The sequence below is a fragment of the Vombatus ursinus genome, unplaced genomic scaffold (assembly GCF_900497805.2).
Source record: "Vombatus ursinus unplaced genomic scaffold, bare-nosed wombat genome assembly UNPS02014772.1, whole genome shotgun sequence".
In the NCBI taxonomy this organism is placed as follows: domain Eukaryota; kingdom Metazoa; phylum Chordata; class Mammalia; order Diprotodontia; family Vombatidae; genus Vombatus; species Vombatus ursinus.
In genome coordinates, this window is record NW_020954550.1 from 32,307,853 (window position 1) to 32,325,548 (window position 17,696).

The 17,696-nt window shown below is 38.1% G+C and overlaps 1 protein-coding gene across 2 annotated transcripts in view; it reads left to right on the forward strand.

The window, feature by feature from the left end:
* OXCT1 (3-oxoacid CoA-transferase 1) overlaps positions 1 to 17,696 on the forward strand; it is a 169,397-nt gene that overhangs the window by 15,766 nt on the left and 135,935 nt on the right. For both annotated transcript variants that reach the window (XM_027863610.1, XM_027863609.1), the window contains exons 4-6: positions 2,957 to 3,092; positions 10,568 to 10,717; positions 15,286 to 15,392. In XM_027863610.1, the coding sequence (XP_027719411.1) occupies positions 2,957 to 3,092; positions 10,568 to 10,717; positions 15,286 to 15,392 (393 nt within the window). The remainder of the gene's footprint in view (positions 1 to 2,956; positions 3,093 to 10,567; positions 10,718 to 15,285; positions 15,393 to 17,696) is intronic.

Consider the following 17,696-nt stretch of genomic DNA (forward strand, 5'->3'; position numbering starts at 1 on the left):
CTCTCTCTCTCTCTCTCTCTCTCTCTCTCTCTCTCTCTCTCTCTCTCCCCCTCCCCCTCTCTCCCCCTTTCTCCCCTCCCCCCCTTTCTCTTTCAGTTGGGTATAGAAATCTTATCTTGCTCAAAAGGGAAATAAAAGGGGAAAGAGAGAAGAGAGATGGTGAGAGGTGGGGCACCGAGAGAGGGAGATGGATTAAGGGAGGCAATCCTGGGAAGCAAAACAGACTTTTGAGGAGGGATAGGATAAAAGAGAAAAGAAACAGAAGAAAATGGGATGGAGGGAAATACACAGTGATCATAACTGCGAATGTGAATGGGATGAGCTCACCCATAAAACAGAAGCAGATAGCAGAATGGATTAGAAACTAGATTCTAACAATATGTTGTTTAGAAGAGACACACTTGAAACAGAAAGACACACAGTTAAATTAAGGAGATAAAGCAGAATGTATTATGCTTCAGCTGAAATAAAAAAGACAGAGGTAGCAATGGTGATTTCAGCAAAAATAGACCTAATTAAAAGAGATAATCACAGAAACATAGACAATGAAGTAATATAAAAAATTATAACAAGTTTCTTTGATAATGTTCTCAAATCTGTAGAGAACTGAGTCAAATTTATAAAAATAAGAGCCATTCCCCAGTTGATAAGGGGTCAAGGTATATAAGGCTGCTAGGTGGCACCGTGGATAGAGTGCTAGGATTTGAGTCAGGAAGACTCATCTTTGTGAGTTCAAATCCAACCTCAGATACTTAGTAGCTATGTAATCCTGGGGAAGTCACTTAAACCTGTTTGCCTCAGTTTATCATCTATAAAATGAGCTGGAACGAAACTGCAAACCACTCTTTGCCAAAAAACTCTAGATGGGATTACGAAGACTCAGACGCAACTGAAATGACTCAACAACAACAACAAGGGATATGAACAGGCAGTTTTCGGAAGAAATCAAAGTTATCTTTAATCATATAAAAATGCTCTAAATCAGTATTAATTAGAGGAATTTAAATTAAAACAACTCTGAGGCAGCACTTCACACCTATCAACAAATGCTGGAGGGCCTGAGGGAAAATAGGTAGCTAATAAACTGTTGGAGTTGTGATCTGGTCCCACCTTTCTGGAGAACAGTTTGGAATTATGCCCAAAGAGCTATAGAACTGTGCATAAATACCCTGTGACACAACAATACTGCTACTTTGTCTGTACCCCAAAGAGACTATATGTACAAAAATGTTTATAGCAATTCTTTGTGGTAGCAAAGGATTGGAAATTGAGGGGATACCCATCAATTGGGGAATGGTTGACCAAGTTGTGGCATGTGATTGTGATGGAATACTATTGTGATATCAGAAATGACGAGGGAGGTGGTTTCAGGGAAAAAAAAAAACAACATAGCAAGATCTATATGAACTGATGCAAAGTGAAACTGATGCAAAATGATATCCCAGTTCTTCTTGAGAGATCATTGTGCACAGTAACAGCAATGTTGTAATGATGATCAGTTGTGCAAGACTTCACTACTCTGATCAAGCTAGTGATCCAAGACAATTCCAAAGGACTTGTGATGAAAAATGCGCTCCACCACCAGAGAGGGAACTGATGAACACTGAGGGCAAATTGAAGTATAGTTTTCTCACTTTCAAAAAAAAAAAAAGAGTTCAACTTCTATTTTTAAGTATTCCTTTCGTTTGCATTATTACAGTCATGTGTTTCGTTCCCCTGGTTCTCTTTACTTCACTCTACATTTTTTTCATACAAGCTTTCCTGTGCTTCTCTGATTTCCTTGTTTTTGGTAATTTCTTATGGCACAATGATATTCCATTATATTTATATATCACAATTTCTTTAACCATTTCCCAAATTGATGATCATATACTTTGTTTTTGGGTTTTTGCTACCATAAAAGTGCTGCCTATAACCAACCATACTGATTTCACCATTCATGGTGTTGAGTTCTTTTAACCAATTATAATTTGTTACCCACCTATGAAGTCCCATTCTTTGTTCTGTAGTCCCCACAACTATAAAATGGAGTGGTCCTCTTCATTTGGCCTTAGATATTTTTTGTTTTGTTTTTTGTTCAGTTGTTTCAGACTCTGCATGACCTTATTGGAAGTTTTCTTGGCAAAGATACTGGAGTGGTTTACATTTCCTTCTCCAGCTTATTTTATAGATGAAGAATTGAGGCAAACAGGGTTAAGTAACTTGTCCAGGGTCACACAGCTGTTAAGTACCTGAGGCTGGATTTGAACTCAGGAAGATGACTCATCCTGACTTTAGGCCCAGCACTGTATTCGTTGCACCACCTAGCTGTACCTCAGTTTTGTTGTTGTTGTTTTCAGTTGTGTCCGACTCTTTATGACCCCATTTGGGTTTGCATCAGTTTACCTTATTTTAAGGTAAATACTGTGTTACACCGTGACCCTGTATTCTTTACATATATACATGTATCATCCCCTAAGGATTCTTAGGAAGTGTCCTTATATGAAAATGCTTCCTATTTCTTACTCTTTTCTTTTGCTAGCTTTGTAAAATATAACTTTAGATACATTATATATTTTTTGAAAATGAAATAAAAATCAAGTGTCGTTCAGTCATTTTCAGTTGTGTCCAACTCTTCATGACCCTATTTGGAACTTTCTTGCCAAAGATATTGTAGTGGTTTGCTATTTCCTTCTTCAACTCATTTTATAAATGAGAGAATTGAGGTAAACAGGGTTAAATGACTGGCCCAGGGTCACACAGCTAGTAAGTGTCTGAGGCTAGAGTTGAACTCAAATCTTCCTGACTGTAGGCTTAGTGCTCTATCCACTTCACTACCTACCTGCCTAGAAAAATAAAATAGTCCTAGTACTTTTCCTTTTTCTGTGTGATAGTAGGACTCACTGTCAGAAATTCTTTTGATTTACAAATAATTTACAAATCCATTAGTTTAAAACTCTCTTCCTTTTCCTTATAGAGTTGAAGACTTTGGCTTGGGTCTTTTACTTAAGTCTAAGCAGATAAAACGCATGATATCCTCTTATGTGGGAGAAAATGGAGAATTTGAACGGCAGTACCTAGCTGGTGAATTAGAAGTGGAGCTTACCCCACAGGTAAGATACTTTCTTTGGGTTATGAGATCAATGTCATCTGTAATACTGATTTATTTAAAAATTGTTGTTTTCCCTACACATTTTTTTTTCGTGGGGGAAAATGTTATTTTGTCAAACTAAGAAACGTTGCTAAGGGATTCACTCTTTTAAATTGCTGTGCATTAGCATTTTGTCCTTTTCTGCTTAAAAAGAGTATCAGGGTGGCAGATTAGATCAAGAGCTGGCCTCGAAGCCAGGAAGATTGGAATTCGAGTCCTGACACATGTTGACTTTGTGACCTAGACAAATCACTTGACCTCTTATGCTCTAAGTAACTCTTTTAAGACTCTGAGCTGTAGAATTGGTGTTTACCTGCATGGGCAGAGAGAGATTTCTCATTTGGGAGTTCTCTCCATCTGTGAAAGCATAGGTCTGGTGCCCATCTCCTATGCTTTAAAAAGTACAAACCTGGGAGATAATGCCAGTTCACAATTTCATCCCTCTGTTATTTTATTTAATATGTCATGTTTGGGACTTGTCATATGCTGGACACTTTGACAAGCTGCCACAGTGTTTAAAGGTTATTTTAAAAGTAAATTTACAGGATATTTTTAAGCAATTGATTTTTAACATGTTTAAACAATTTTCTGCTATTTTCCCACATGATTGTCTAATAAATTCAAATATTTGTCATAGTTTAGGGAAAGTTTTATAGCATGTAGGTATGGGGACCTTTGAATTTACTCATCAGAGCCACTGGTCTTCTGGCTTTCATTCTGGAGATTGTGCAGACTATATATTGATTCATGGTGGATAAAAACAGTCTACACAGTCTTTACTGAGTTGGCAGTGAATATCTGTGGCAGAAACATTTTTTTAACATAAAAAAAGAAGCATGACATTCACATTTTATCTGGGGATTTTATATATATGACAGAGTAACTATTTTTGCCTAAGGATATACCAGCTTACAAATAGCTGCAGCTGGTCTATTTTATGGTGTTGCCAAATGTGCTTTACAAAATATTGTACTACCAACAGAATCATCAAACTCTGAAAAGCTGTCCTTTCTAACAGCCCTAATCCTCCAACTTCTAATCAGTCAGTCAATAAACATTGTTTAAGTACCTGCTTTGTGCCAGGTACCCTTCTAAGGGCTGCGGATACAAAGACAGGCAAAAGACGTTCCCTACCCTCAAGGAGCTTACAATCTAATAGAAAGACAACTCATTCAGCAGGCCTCATGGTGGTATATTCACTTTTGAATAAGTTTTGTGTGTTCTCCTCTGTTCTCCCCTTTACGTTGGTGGGATGTACAAATCCTTATTTTTTTTTCGTTCTCTCCGGGCTGAGAAATCTCCCCTTTTTGGTCTTATATCCTATGTAGAATATTGGTCTTAGTATTGGCACCCACATGTTTTTATTTACCTCTGGGAGAAATTTAGATAATCATCTACTCAGGTGTGGGTGATTACAACACTGATCTTGATGAAATAAAGACCTTGCTCAGACTTGCCATGCTCTTCTTGGGACCTGCATGGGCACCTCATGTGGTTTCACTTTCCTCCATGGTGGTGAAATTCTCTTCCAAACTCTGTGTTAAGTTACACAGCCTGCCTAATTCCAAGCTTGGGAGCTTTTTTCTTTATTGTCCAGGATAGTGACAGCAAACCTGCAAAGGAAGGAAGGAAGGAAATTAATAGCAATTTATTAAATACCTATTATTTGTCAGGCACTGCTGGGCTACTTATTATGTGCCAGGCTTTACACTTTACATCTCATTTGAACCTTACAACAACCTTGGGAGGTAGGTGCTATTATTATCCCTATTTTACAGTTGAGGAAACTGAGGCAAACAGAGGTGATATGACTTGCCTAGGATCACACAGATAGTATATGAGACTAAATTTGACCGCAGATTTTCCTGACTCAAGGTCCAGTGATCTATGCACTGTACCACCTAGCTCAGAAAGAAAAAAAAATTCTTTTTGGTCAAATTATTTAACTTTCCTGAGCCTCAGTTTCTTCATCTCCAAAATAAGGGATTGGATGAGATAGCTTCTAAGGTCTAGTTTTAGGTTTCTGATCTTGTGGATTGAAATATCTATTTGTTGTTGTCATTTTATTCACGTCCAACTCTTCGTGATCCCATTTTGGAGTTTTCTTGACAGAGATACTGGAGGTTTTTTTTTTCTTTGTTTTTTTGTTTTTTTGCCATTTCCTTTTCCGGTTTGTTTTACAGAGGCAAACAATGCAAAGTGACTTGCCTAGGGGTTGCACAGTTATTAAGTTTCTGAGCCGGATTTGAACTCATAAAGATGAATCTTCCTGATTCCAAACCCAATGCTATATCCACCGTACCACTGCTACCCTGATATACCCATAGAAACCTTCAGTTGAAAACGAAGCATACTAAAGTAAAGGATGTTTAAAAGAAAACTTTGATTTTTCATGTTGTTAATGAATTTTAATAGAATTATTTATTTATATAAAATGGAAGGCAGAGAAGTAGTTTGGTAGAGCACTGGCCCTGAAGTCAGGAGGACCTGAGTTCAAATCTGGCCTCAGACCAAACGCTTGATACTTACTAGCTGTGTGACCCTGGGCAAGTCACTTAACCCCAATTGCTTTAAAAAAAAAGTAGTTTGGGGTAGTGGCTAGAAAACTGATTGGAGTCAGAATGGATTGGGTTCTTGTCCTGCCACTTAATACCCACTGGTTGTTTGACTTTGGGCAAATTGTTGAACATGTCGTTCTTGAAGATGAAGAGCAATTGCCTCTTTATAATTGAGGGATACATTAATAAATTTTTAGGTCTGGACCAGAAAAAAATTAAATCTTTGGCTACATAGCATACAATGAATGTTAAAAGCTTAATTGGCCTTAGGCAGAGGTGTACACAGAGACATCTTTAGCTGTTAAGTAGAATGGAGCAGAATCTTCTTTGTGGTGTTCTTATTTCAGGGGTACCAAAGCCTGCAGGCCACAAACTATCTCCTCATCTTGGCTGCCACATTGCCTGAAAATCCACCTGTAACTTGTTGCTATGGGCTAAGCCATCTGTTAAATGCAAAATAGATTGTGTGGGAGGGCTCACATCTTAGCCTGTTCTCAACTTTGATTGTATTCTTGGAAACATTCTAATCAGATGAGACAGCACAGACTGGGATGATAGCTGTAGGGCAAATATATTTTGTTGTGGGGAAAGGGGTCAGGCAGTGTTCAGAACACACAGAACTGTCCAAGAGAGAAGCCCTGGGAGGACCTGAAAGTGAAAAACTGATTGGTAGCTGGTAGATGAAGTTAAGAATATGGTCACAATGTCATAGAGCAATGGCTCTTAAGCTGGGGTCTGTGAACTTTTATTTTAAAATATTCCTATAATTATTTCAGTGTAGTTGGTATCCTTGGGAATCCTGTGAATTTTATTTTATGCTTTTAAAATTATTATTCAGAGAAAGGGGTTCATGGGCTTCATCAGACTGCCACAACAGTCCATGGCACACACAGGCATACACACACAAAAAGGTTAAGGACTCCTGCCTGAATTTCAAGGCATTTGACAGTCTCCCATGATATCATTGTGGTCTAGAATAATTGTTGTCCTTCGTGCTTAAAGGGGACCAAACTGACATCACTATGTTGGGGTCAAGGTACGTTGTGTCCAGCTATGGCTGATCAGACCAATGCTTTACCGCAGGTTGGACACAAGTAGTCCACGGGAACATTTGGGAGGGAGATGTCTCTAAATTTGTGCACTCCACATTGCTTCTTTTTTGTTTTTATTTTTATTTTCTTTTTAGGGAATTGGGGTTAAGTGACTTTTCACACAGCTAGTAAGTGTCAAGTGTTTGGTCTGAGGCAGGATTTGTTTCCTTATCTTGCCAGGTGATCTTCAGACCAGAACCAAAAAGCCATCATTAATGAATCAGTGCTGGCATGAAGGGGGATTTCTATTACAGTCCCTGGGGACTTTTACTCTTTATTATTTTACCATTGGCCAAGGTGTAGACAAAGATTAATCCTTATTTGTTTTGCATGAAGACAGAAACTCCAAAAAGATCTCAAATATGCTATAATGATAGACTAATTAAAATGAGATAATATTTGTTAAGTGCTTTGCAAACCTTAAAGCACTATAATAACACAAGCTATTGTTGTTGTTGTTGTTTTATATGGAATTTAACAGGTAAATATCAAGTCCTATACTTGGCTTGAAAAAAAAAATCAGTTACATAGCTACAGGGTATCTCAAAAGTGTTAGTGCAATTTTACTGGGCCTGAAGTGAGGAAGACTGCTCTTTGGCCTCTGACACTGACTAGCTGTGTGACCCTGGGCAAGTTTCTTAACCCTATTTGTCTCGGTTCCTCATCTGTAAAATGAGCCAGAGAAGGAAATGGCAAACCACTCCCATATCTTTGCCAAGAAAACCCCAAATGGGGTCACAAAGAGTTGGACACAGCTGAAAAACAACTGAACAGTAACAACAAAAAAGACTTTTTGGGATGCTACATAAGATGTGGCCTATTTGATTAGACAACAGTTTTTGTGGGGAAAAACTGGGGTGTTTAGTGGACCAAAAGTTCAACATGAGTCAACAGTATGGCATGGCAGACAAAGAAAAAGCCAGTATGATCTTAGGCAATGTTAAGAAAGATAGTGTGTCCTTCAGCAAGGGAGATGGTAGTCCTGTTGTCCTCTGCTTTGGTCACAATACATCTGGAATGTTACTCTTGACCTTGGGTACCACCTGTTAGAAAGAATGTGCTAAAATTAGGATAGGTCCAGAGCAGCCCAGCCGGGATGGTGAGTGAGCTGGAGACCAGACCATAGAAAGAGTGACTGAAGGATCGGAGGGATATTTAGTTTGGAGGTCTAGTGGGAACATCATAAATTGTGTGTGTGTATGTTTGTATTTAAGAAATTAGTGTGTCCCTCAACATATTATTCTATGTATGATATATTACTAAAGGGAGGTCTCTACTAGAGTGAGTTACATATACGTTTATATATAATTTACTGTGTATGCATAATCTATCATCATATTTAACTTCAGACAGATAGTATGTTTACTATATTAATATATGATATTAAACAAATTAACTATGTATATAAATTATAACCATTAAATATATAAATCTATGTGAAATATACTTATGTTATTTAATATATAAACATTTATATATTTGATATAAACAATGTATTGTTTCATATACTAAATATATTACTTAATACTCATTTAATATATTAAAATTTATACACACATATATATAGATAGGATATAGGTTATTTATCACATAGCATATACATCGTGTATATGTAATGTGTATGATAATGCATAGGTATACGATATTTAATACATTGCATATATGTGTAATCATGCAATGTATTTAATATATTATTCATGTTAAATATAAATCTTTTAATATAAAATTCACACAATGTATGTGTGTATATAGAAGTGTGTGCGTGTGCGTGTGTGTGTGTGTGTGTGTGTGTGTATTGTTTGTTTGTGTATGGCAGCTGGGTGGTTCAGTGGATAGAGCATTTGGGCCTGGAGTCAGGACGACCTGAGTTCAAATGTGGCCTCAGGCACTTACTAGCTGTGTGAACCTGGGTGAGTCACTTGACCTCTGTTTGCCTTAATCCACTGGAGAAGGACATGGCTCCCTCTTCTACTATCTTTGCCAAGAAAACCCCATGGACCAGATTGGCATGCTGTGATTTACAGGGTCATGAAGAGTTGGTTGGACACGACTGAACAACGTGGAAAAAATATCAGACTTACTATTCTTGGCCCTAGTGGACATTACTAAGGCTAGGGATGGAAGTTGCAGAGAAACAAATTTCAGTTTCATGTAAAGAAAACTTGCTATTAACTTGAGCTGTTCCCAGTGCAGTGGGCTCCCTCAGCAAAGAGTGGATTCCTTCTTACTATGCCTAGGTCTGTAACTGGAGGCCAGAATGTTGCTCATACCTTGTGGGAAAGCTGCTTGTAATGTTTACTACCTGGAGGAGAGAGCAGCTCACGCCAGGGAGCTTTGAAAGGCAACTATTGACTTGTTTTTGCCTGCTGAAACAGAGATTTTCTCCTACACTGGCACTGAACTTCTGTCTCCTAACCAGGCAGCTAAGTGGCCTAGTAAATAGGGTACCGGACCTGAGTTCAAGTTCAGCCTCACACACTTATTAGCTATGTGACTCTGGAAAGTCACTTTACCTTTGTCTGTCTGTTTCCTCATCTTTAAAATGAGATAATAGTAACACCTCCTTTCCAAGCTTCTTGTGAGGATAAAATGAGGTGATATTTGTAAACCACTTTTTTAAAACCTTCAAGTGCTATATAAATGTGAATCATTATTTTTACTGCTGTTGCTGCTTTCTTCACTGCCACCACCACTACTATTACTACCACCACTACTACTACCACTTTTACTACTACTACTACTACTACTGCTACTACTACTACTACTACTGTGTCTACTCTCCAGGTTCAGTGGACTCTATTCATACCAGTTCTTTTATTTTAATTCATTTACAATCATGCCAATGTCAAAGCATCCATGCCAGTAGCATTTCATTTACATTTTATATGCAAAGTGCTTTTTATTGATGGGGTGATTAGATACATATTATATATGGGAAATTGTATAGAAAGGTACTGCTTTTCTCTAAATTTCTAGTATGGAACACGTAGATATAGTATAACTAACCGTTCAAAATACATACTTATTTTATTTATTGCCTTTTCTTTTTAGTGAGGCAGACAGGGTTAAGTGACTTGTCCAGGGTCACACAGCTAGTAAGTGTCAAATGTCTGAGGTTGGATTTGAACTCAGGTCCTCCTGACTCCAAGGCCAGAGCTCTATCCACTTAGCTGCCCCAAAATATTTATTTTAAATGAAATCTAATTGTTTTGATATTTCATATTGTTGGTTTGTTGTTTCAAACATGTACATATTACAGACTTAATTTAATTGAAAACTAATTGTTTTGACACTTCATATTGTTGACTCATTGTTTTTAAAAATATATATAATTTATGCTGTGTCTTCCGAGCACAGAGCTATATAAAGGTTTTCTAATTATCTCATTAATGTTTTCAATTTAGGGAAGTAAATCAGAGAGTTCAAACCCAAAGTATATTTTTTAAAGGAAAGTTAAATATGAATTTGTGCAATGTAATGTTGGAAGCATGAAAGCAGAAATTACGCATATGAAAATTAACGGGAACACAAAGATAGAGACCAAGTTTGGGTTAAGAATAGAGAGATTGTTACTAATAGAATATAATTTTTTTTTCTTTTTTTAATTGCTGTTCATTCAAAGCATGTAAAATGCTATATCAAGAAAGTTATAGTTCAATATTTTTATGTTAGAAAGGTTAGGGAAGACGAGGTCTGGCTGTATGTGTATTTCTATAGATAAACGGTAATTCACAGAAGAGTGGTATAGCAGAGAGTGCCTAATGCCTGATGGCGGTTCTAACTTACAGGGTACACTTGCAGAGCGGATTCGTGCTGGGGGCGCAGGAGTTCCAGCTTTCTTCACCAGTACAGGCTATGGAACACTGGTGCAGGAAGGAGGCTCGCCCATTAAGTACAACAAAGATGGCAGCATTGCAATCGCCAGCCAGCCAAGAGAGGTAAGAGCTCTAGTTCAAAAACCATATGTGATCCCATTTACCTTAGAAACATATTGTGTTGATAGATAAGAAAGAAGAGCTGCAACGTTATATTTTATTTGTAAGCCCAAGAAGCAAAGCATGTATGCTAGGTGAAAAGGGAATAATTTATTATAACTCTGGTGAAATTTCTAGCTAAACCCCAATATCAAATGTTAGTTTTTACATTTTAATAATTTACTTTACTTGTGGCTCCACTGACTGACTTTCCAGTAATCTCTCTTTTAAGAAAGACAAAAAAAAATTTAGTATGGAAGCTGCACAGAGAAACTTGAATTTTTGAGTTATAAGACTTGGGTTCAAATGTGAGCCCTTCTGATTTCCTGGCTTTGTGACCTTGGACAAGTCACTTCACTACTCTAAGACTCAGTTTCTTCATTTGTAAAACTGGATTCATACTGTAGTACTCCTTTCACAGTGATGTTGGAAAGAGCAAGTTAGAACATATGGAAAGCTCTTTATAAATCTTAAAATGCTATGTAAATGCCAGCTATTATTATTTAGAAACTAGCATATATTAATATGACGAAGTAGAATGTTCTTAAACTGTTCAAACATGCCAATTTGAATGAAGTCAGGTTAATTAATCAAGTACTTATTACATGCCTACTCTGTGATGATACTTTATTGACGTTGAACGAATTTATGTTAGAATATGGATGACTGATTATATTTATACTTGAGAGTAGGAGGGCCAAATTGTAATCGTTATTAAGCATTTATTAAGTGTTTACCATGAACCATTGAGATGTATTAGATGCAAGAGATTTTGTTGTTGTTTAGCTGTGTCTGACTCTTCATGATCCCGTTTGGGGCTTTCTTGGCAAAGATAATGGAGTCGTTTGCCGTTTCCTTCTCCAGCTCATTTTGCAGATGAGGAAAATGAGGCAAGCAGGGTTAAGTGACTTGCTCAGGGCCACGCAGTTCATGAAGATGTATCTTCCTGACTCCAGACCTGGTACTCTATCCACTGTGCCACCAAGCTTCGAGGGATATCAGGACAAAAAAAGAACTCTCAAGGAGCTTACATTCCATCAGGGAAAACATGTACCTAATAATAACGATACTCATAGCTAGCTTTCACATAGTACTTCAAAGTTTGCAGAGAGCTATGCAAGTATCTCATTTTATCATAAGGATACACATAAGAGATATTTTATTTATATATGCATATATTAAATAGTATGTATTTATATGTAGGTGTATATAGTCCTTTATAAACCTTAAGCACCAGGACAGCATATGGAATAATGGCTAGAGCACTGGCCTTGACAATGGAAACATCTGGATTCAAATCCCACCTCAGACATGTACTAGCTGTGTGACCCTGGGCAAGTCACTTAACCTCTGTTTACCTCCATTTCCTCAAATGTAAAATGGGGATTACAAGAGCACCTTCCTCCAACAGTTCTTGGGAGGACCAAATGATATCACATTTGTAAAATGCTTAGCACATTGCTTGGCACTGTAGGTGCTCTGTAAATGCTTATTCTCTTCCCTTTCCTTCTCATTCGTAAATTGCCAGGATTGGATTCAGCCTCTACGCTCTCTTCCAACTATAAACCTATTCTCATCACCACTTAAGAAAACACTTATTTGTTCAAATCTACAATGAGAGTCTTCATTTCTGATACCTTTCTCTGTCTTTAGATTTTTGAGAATGTGCAGAGAGAAGATTGATGTGTGACTTCCAGGTTCAGATTCATCCAAATGTCCTTTTCCTTTGATTTCTTGTTCCTCTGTTGTTCGTGAAGATTTCCATTCTTTTCCCCAAAAGAAAGGGGATTGAAAAGAGAAAACCAAGTGGTCAGGTGTGGCCTGTGTAATTGGACCTTAGCCCTTACCAAACAAAAGAAGTGCCCCCTTTCCCCGGGTCCTTGTTCCAATCCTCCTATCCCTCAGCCTTATCTGGTAAAGCAATAGAAATCACAAAACAGGCTGAAATCAGGAGAGTTAAAACCCGGGTAGTCTGGGATACAGAAGGTGTAGGGTTTTTACTGGAAACTAGAAGAGCAGGGCTAAATAGAGAAGGACCAGAGATTGATTTCATTTACTTCAGTGAATTTTTCAGTGAATACAAAGGACGACATTGTGGGCATCTGAAAAGTGACTAGTTTGTTACTTTTATTTTCTTTTTTCCCTTTGTTGTTAACCGAGATTTTTCTCTCCATCCCCCAGACCCCAACAACCTGACTAAAAACCCAACCTTAAGAAATTATTTTTAAAAATCAGTCAACATACATTTATTAAATACCTACAGACACTGTACTAAACACTGGGGATACAAGGAAAGCTGAAAGACATGTCCCCATTCTCAAGGGGCACAGGGTTTTGTCCTTGCTTCAGTGATGGGAGATTCTATAGTGGGCCAGGAAAGGACAGAGAGTCTGGTTTGAATCCAGAGCTAGAGAGTGAAAAAAGTGGTCTTATCTGTACATCCCTTTGAAGAAAAATAATAAGGCATGTCTGTGGTGGGTTGATTCTGTCTTTATGTTTTGTTTTTGGTGAGGCAATTGGGGTTAAGTGACTTGCCCAGGGTCACACAGCTAGGAAGTGTCAAGTGTTTGGTCTCAGGCCGGATTTGAACTCAGGTCCTCCTGACTCTAGACCCGGTGCTCTACCCACTGCTCCCTGGTGGGTTGATTCTGGCAGAAGATTCTGGGCTCTCCAAAAGCAATAGCTGGAAGAGGCAGCTTCTGCAGAAGCAGAGAAAGGGAGACTGCTGATCCATCATCATTCCTTTCTCCCAGATGGTTTTCCCTTCCCCAGGGCCTGTCTCCTTTTGTGCCAGAGGAATTATCTTGCCCCTTCCTTCCTTCCTATACAGCCCTCCCTCCCTCATGATCTTAAGCCTATCTCTTCCAAATTTCCTTTGCCCCTTATCTCTACACTCCACCTCCTTTGGTACTTGGGCCCCTTCTCAAAACTACAGGAGCACCTACCAAGTTGGGGAAGCCTGAACTCATTTCCCCATAGAAACAGCATTATCATGGATAAATTCTCTACCTGGGCAAGTTACTCAAACTTCGTAGCCTCAGTTTCCTCATCTTTAAAATGGGGATAACAGTAGCACCTATCCAGTATTGTGAGATTCAAGTGAGTTAACATGTAAAAAGACCTTGCAAACTTTAAATTGCTAGGTGGTATCATGGATAGAGTGGACTCAGGAAAAGCTGAGTTCAAATCTAGTCTTAGACACTAAGCAACTCTGTTACCTTGGGCACGGCCAAGTCAGTTCACCTCTGTTTGCCTCAGTTTCCTCATCTATAAAATGGGGATCATAATAGCACCTACCTCCCGGGGTTGTTATGAGGATCAAATGAGATCATAATTGTAAAGTAATAAAGTAATAATAAAGTGTAAAGTAATAATATGCACAGTGCCTGGTGCGTAGTAAGTGCTATGTGAATGTTATTATCATTTTTAATATATGAATGCTATTATTACTTCAGGCTTGGGACTTCTGGGAGATAACCTGGAAAGCTCAATCACCTTTTGCAGCATTGTTTCAGTAGGAAAGGATTTTGCACGGAGTTGAGGAAAGAGTACTGTATTAGGGGTCAGGGGACCCGGGTTCTGAAACTTGGCAAGTCTCTTAATACCCCTAGTGATAACATCAATAATAGCCAACAAAGATATAGCACTTACTATGTATCAGCCACTCTGCTAAATGCTTTACAATTATCATCTCACTCTGTCCTCACAACAATTGTGGGGGGTAGGTGCTGTTATGATCCCCATTTTACACATTAGGAAGCTGAGGCAAACAGACCTTAAATGACTCTACCAGGATAACAGAGCTAGTAAGTGTCTGAGAGTAGATTTGAACTCAGATCTTCCTAGCACTCTATCCACTGCCCCACAAAACTGCCTCAGTGCTCAGTTTCCTCATCTGTAAACTGAGGGGTTTCATAGTAACAATAATAGCTCGTATTTATATAGTGCTTTACAGTTTGCAATGAGCTTTACATGTAAGGTCATCTGTAAGGTCCCCTCCAGTCCTAAATCTATATACCTGGGAGGAAAGTTCCAAACAACTGACTTACAAAGAAACTTTGGAAATACAGTCTTTATTAGGGGTCCTTTACAGTGATCTCTCATCTTCCAAAAGTTCCAGGATGCTAGATTTGTTATTTGTCACAGAGTGGTTCACTTCTGTTCTGCTCAGAATGATTTTCAGCAGAAAAGGTTATTTTTATGATCCTAGGCCTATCAGAGAATTAAATTGGTCCAGTCTTGCTCTCAAAATGTATCCTGAACTCTGTCCACTAGATGGTACAGTTGGAGTAAGAATAAACTGTTTTATTCCTTTAAATGATAAAGCAAGAAGATGGAGCCAGAGAGCTCAGAGCATGAACAGCATTTGGTTTTCATTTCTCAGAGGTGCACCATGAAAATGAGAGGAGGCATAGAACACTAAGAAAGCTTTTAAAATAGATTTCCTTAAAAATAAATAGGAAGTAATTAGGTCCTGTGTAGGAATTAGGGCAAACCATATGACCAGCATGCATGTATTTTATTTCCTGCAGGTGAGAGAATTTGATGGCCATCATTATATTTTGGAGAAGGCCATCACAGGTGATTTTGCCCTGGTAAAAGCCTGGAAAGCAGATCGTTCAGGAAATGTCATTTTCAGGTAGTGTATGAACAGTGGTGGTGGTGGTGATGATGATGATGGTGATGATGGTGATGATGGTGATGATATATTTTGGAAGATATTTCTATAATGCACATTTTGATGATAAATCAAATTCAAAAATTTTATTGAGTGGACTTTTTAAAGTTATGAAGTTGTCATTTTGGGGAGCATGGCTCAATTTTTAAAATGCCTTAGTTATTAACTTCAGCATCTAGGTGGTCAGTGGATAGAGTACCAAGCCTAGAGTCAGAAAGATTAATCTTTCTGAGTTCAAATCTGACCTCCAACGCTTAGTGGCTGTGAGACCCTGGGCAAGTCACTTAACACTTTTTTGCCTCAGTTTCCTCATCTGTAAAATGAGCTGGAGAAGGAAATGGCAAACCACTCCAGTGTCTTTGCCAAGAAAACCTCAAATGGGGTCACGAAGCGTCAGACATTATTGAATAACAACAAAAGTTATCAACTAGGTTCTTATAGAGAGTCAAGTAGATAGAAAGCTGGCCTTCAAAGTCAGTGAGATCTGTGTTTGAGTCATGCTTCTGATATGTATAGACTCTGATCCTATGGAGTAGGTCATTGAATTTCTCAGTGCTGTGGGCGACTGTCACTGAGTTACAGAGGAGATGCCAACCTTCATTGATAGGAGTGTCCTCATGTGGGAATTTCCCGTACTAATCAAATCACAAGTCTAATTTCTATCACTATATGCTGATATTTTTAATACATAATACATTTGAACTTCACCAAAACCAAATAAAATTACCTTCTGTTTTCAAAATGTGTTGAATAATTCAAGAATCTGTGATTTTGTCTGTTCGTGTTTCTTTTTGCCGATGTTAATCACAAACTTTTTATGCTTTCGCATATGGCCATCATGAATTGCTGTGGCCTCCAAATTAATGACAATGGCCAGAGTGGTAATGAACCTCACTAAACCTGTCCATTCTGGCCCTTAGGTAAAGGGCTTATAGTCCTGTCACAGAGAATCACAGAGAATCACAGAGTTTTGTCAAAGGCCATGTAGTCAAACTCATCTTTGAACAGGAATCGCCACTACAGCATAGCTGGAAAATGATCATTCAGCCTTAACTAGTAGACCACGAGTGAAGGAGATCCTACTTGAGGCAGTCCATTCTACTTGTAGGTAGGAATTATTGCCCTGCGTTGAGCCTAAGTTATTCCTAGTTCTGTCCTCTGGGATCAAGCAGAACAATGCTAATCTGTTCATGTGACGCTCGCCAAATATTTGAAGACAGTTACCATGACCATCACCTCCTCACCTAGTTTTTTCTTCTCTAAACTAGACATTCGTAGTCCCTTCCTTTGATCATTATATCACATGGTTTCCAGTTCCCTCAAAACCCTTCTTTGGATGCTTTCTAGTTGAAAAATGTTCTTTTCTGAAATTTAATTATTAGAAACTAGATGTAATACTCCAGCATATATGGTTTCACTCAGAACTATTATTATATCTTTTCTAGCCTATATCTTTCTTAATACAGTCTAATAATACTATTAGCTCCTTTGGCTTTTGGGCCATTGAAAAACAGAACTTTTTCATGTGAGTACTGTTGTCTAAACATGCCTGTGCAATCTTATAGTTATAAAATTGATATTTTTTTAAACCTAAGCGTAGGACTTTACATTTCTCTCTGTTAACATTTTGTCTTCCTCAATCTGGTTGCTCATTTTAACCAATTGAAATCATCTTCAATCACGAGTATGTAGTCCAACTCTTTAGCTATCCCTCCTAACTTTGTGTCATGGGCAGATTTGATAAACATGCCATCTGTGACTTGAAGTCATTATTAAGAATATTTAGTAGTTGAGGGCCAGGGCAGATCCCTGGTACACTCAAATCTCCTTTCAAGTTGATACTCTCATGATAATAAATATTCTGTGGTGCTAGCTACGCAATCCATTTCCTATCCTAATAATTGTGTTTGTCTTCTAGCTCACAACTGACTATTTCTTCAGAAGGATAATACAAGAGACTGCCAAATACTTTGTTAACTATCCTATGTTTACAGTATTTTGATCTGCCAGGCTGGGAACCCTTTCAAAAGATGAAATAAAGTTAGTCTGATGTGATCTTTTTTGGTGAAGCTACACTGACTCTTAGAGATCACTTCTTTCCTTTTCAAATGGTTGCCAACTCTCTGATTATACAGTCTAAAATTTTATCAGAAATTAGATTCAAGCTCAATAGCCAGTTGTTTATGCACTCCACCCTTCCTTCCTTCCTTTCTTTCTTTTCCTTCCTTCCTTCCTTTCTTTCTCTTTCTTTCTTTCTTTCTCTTT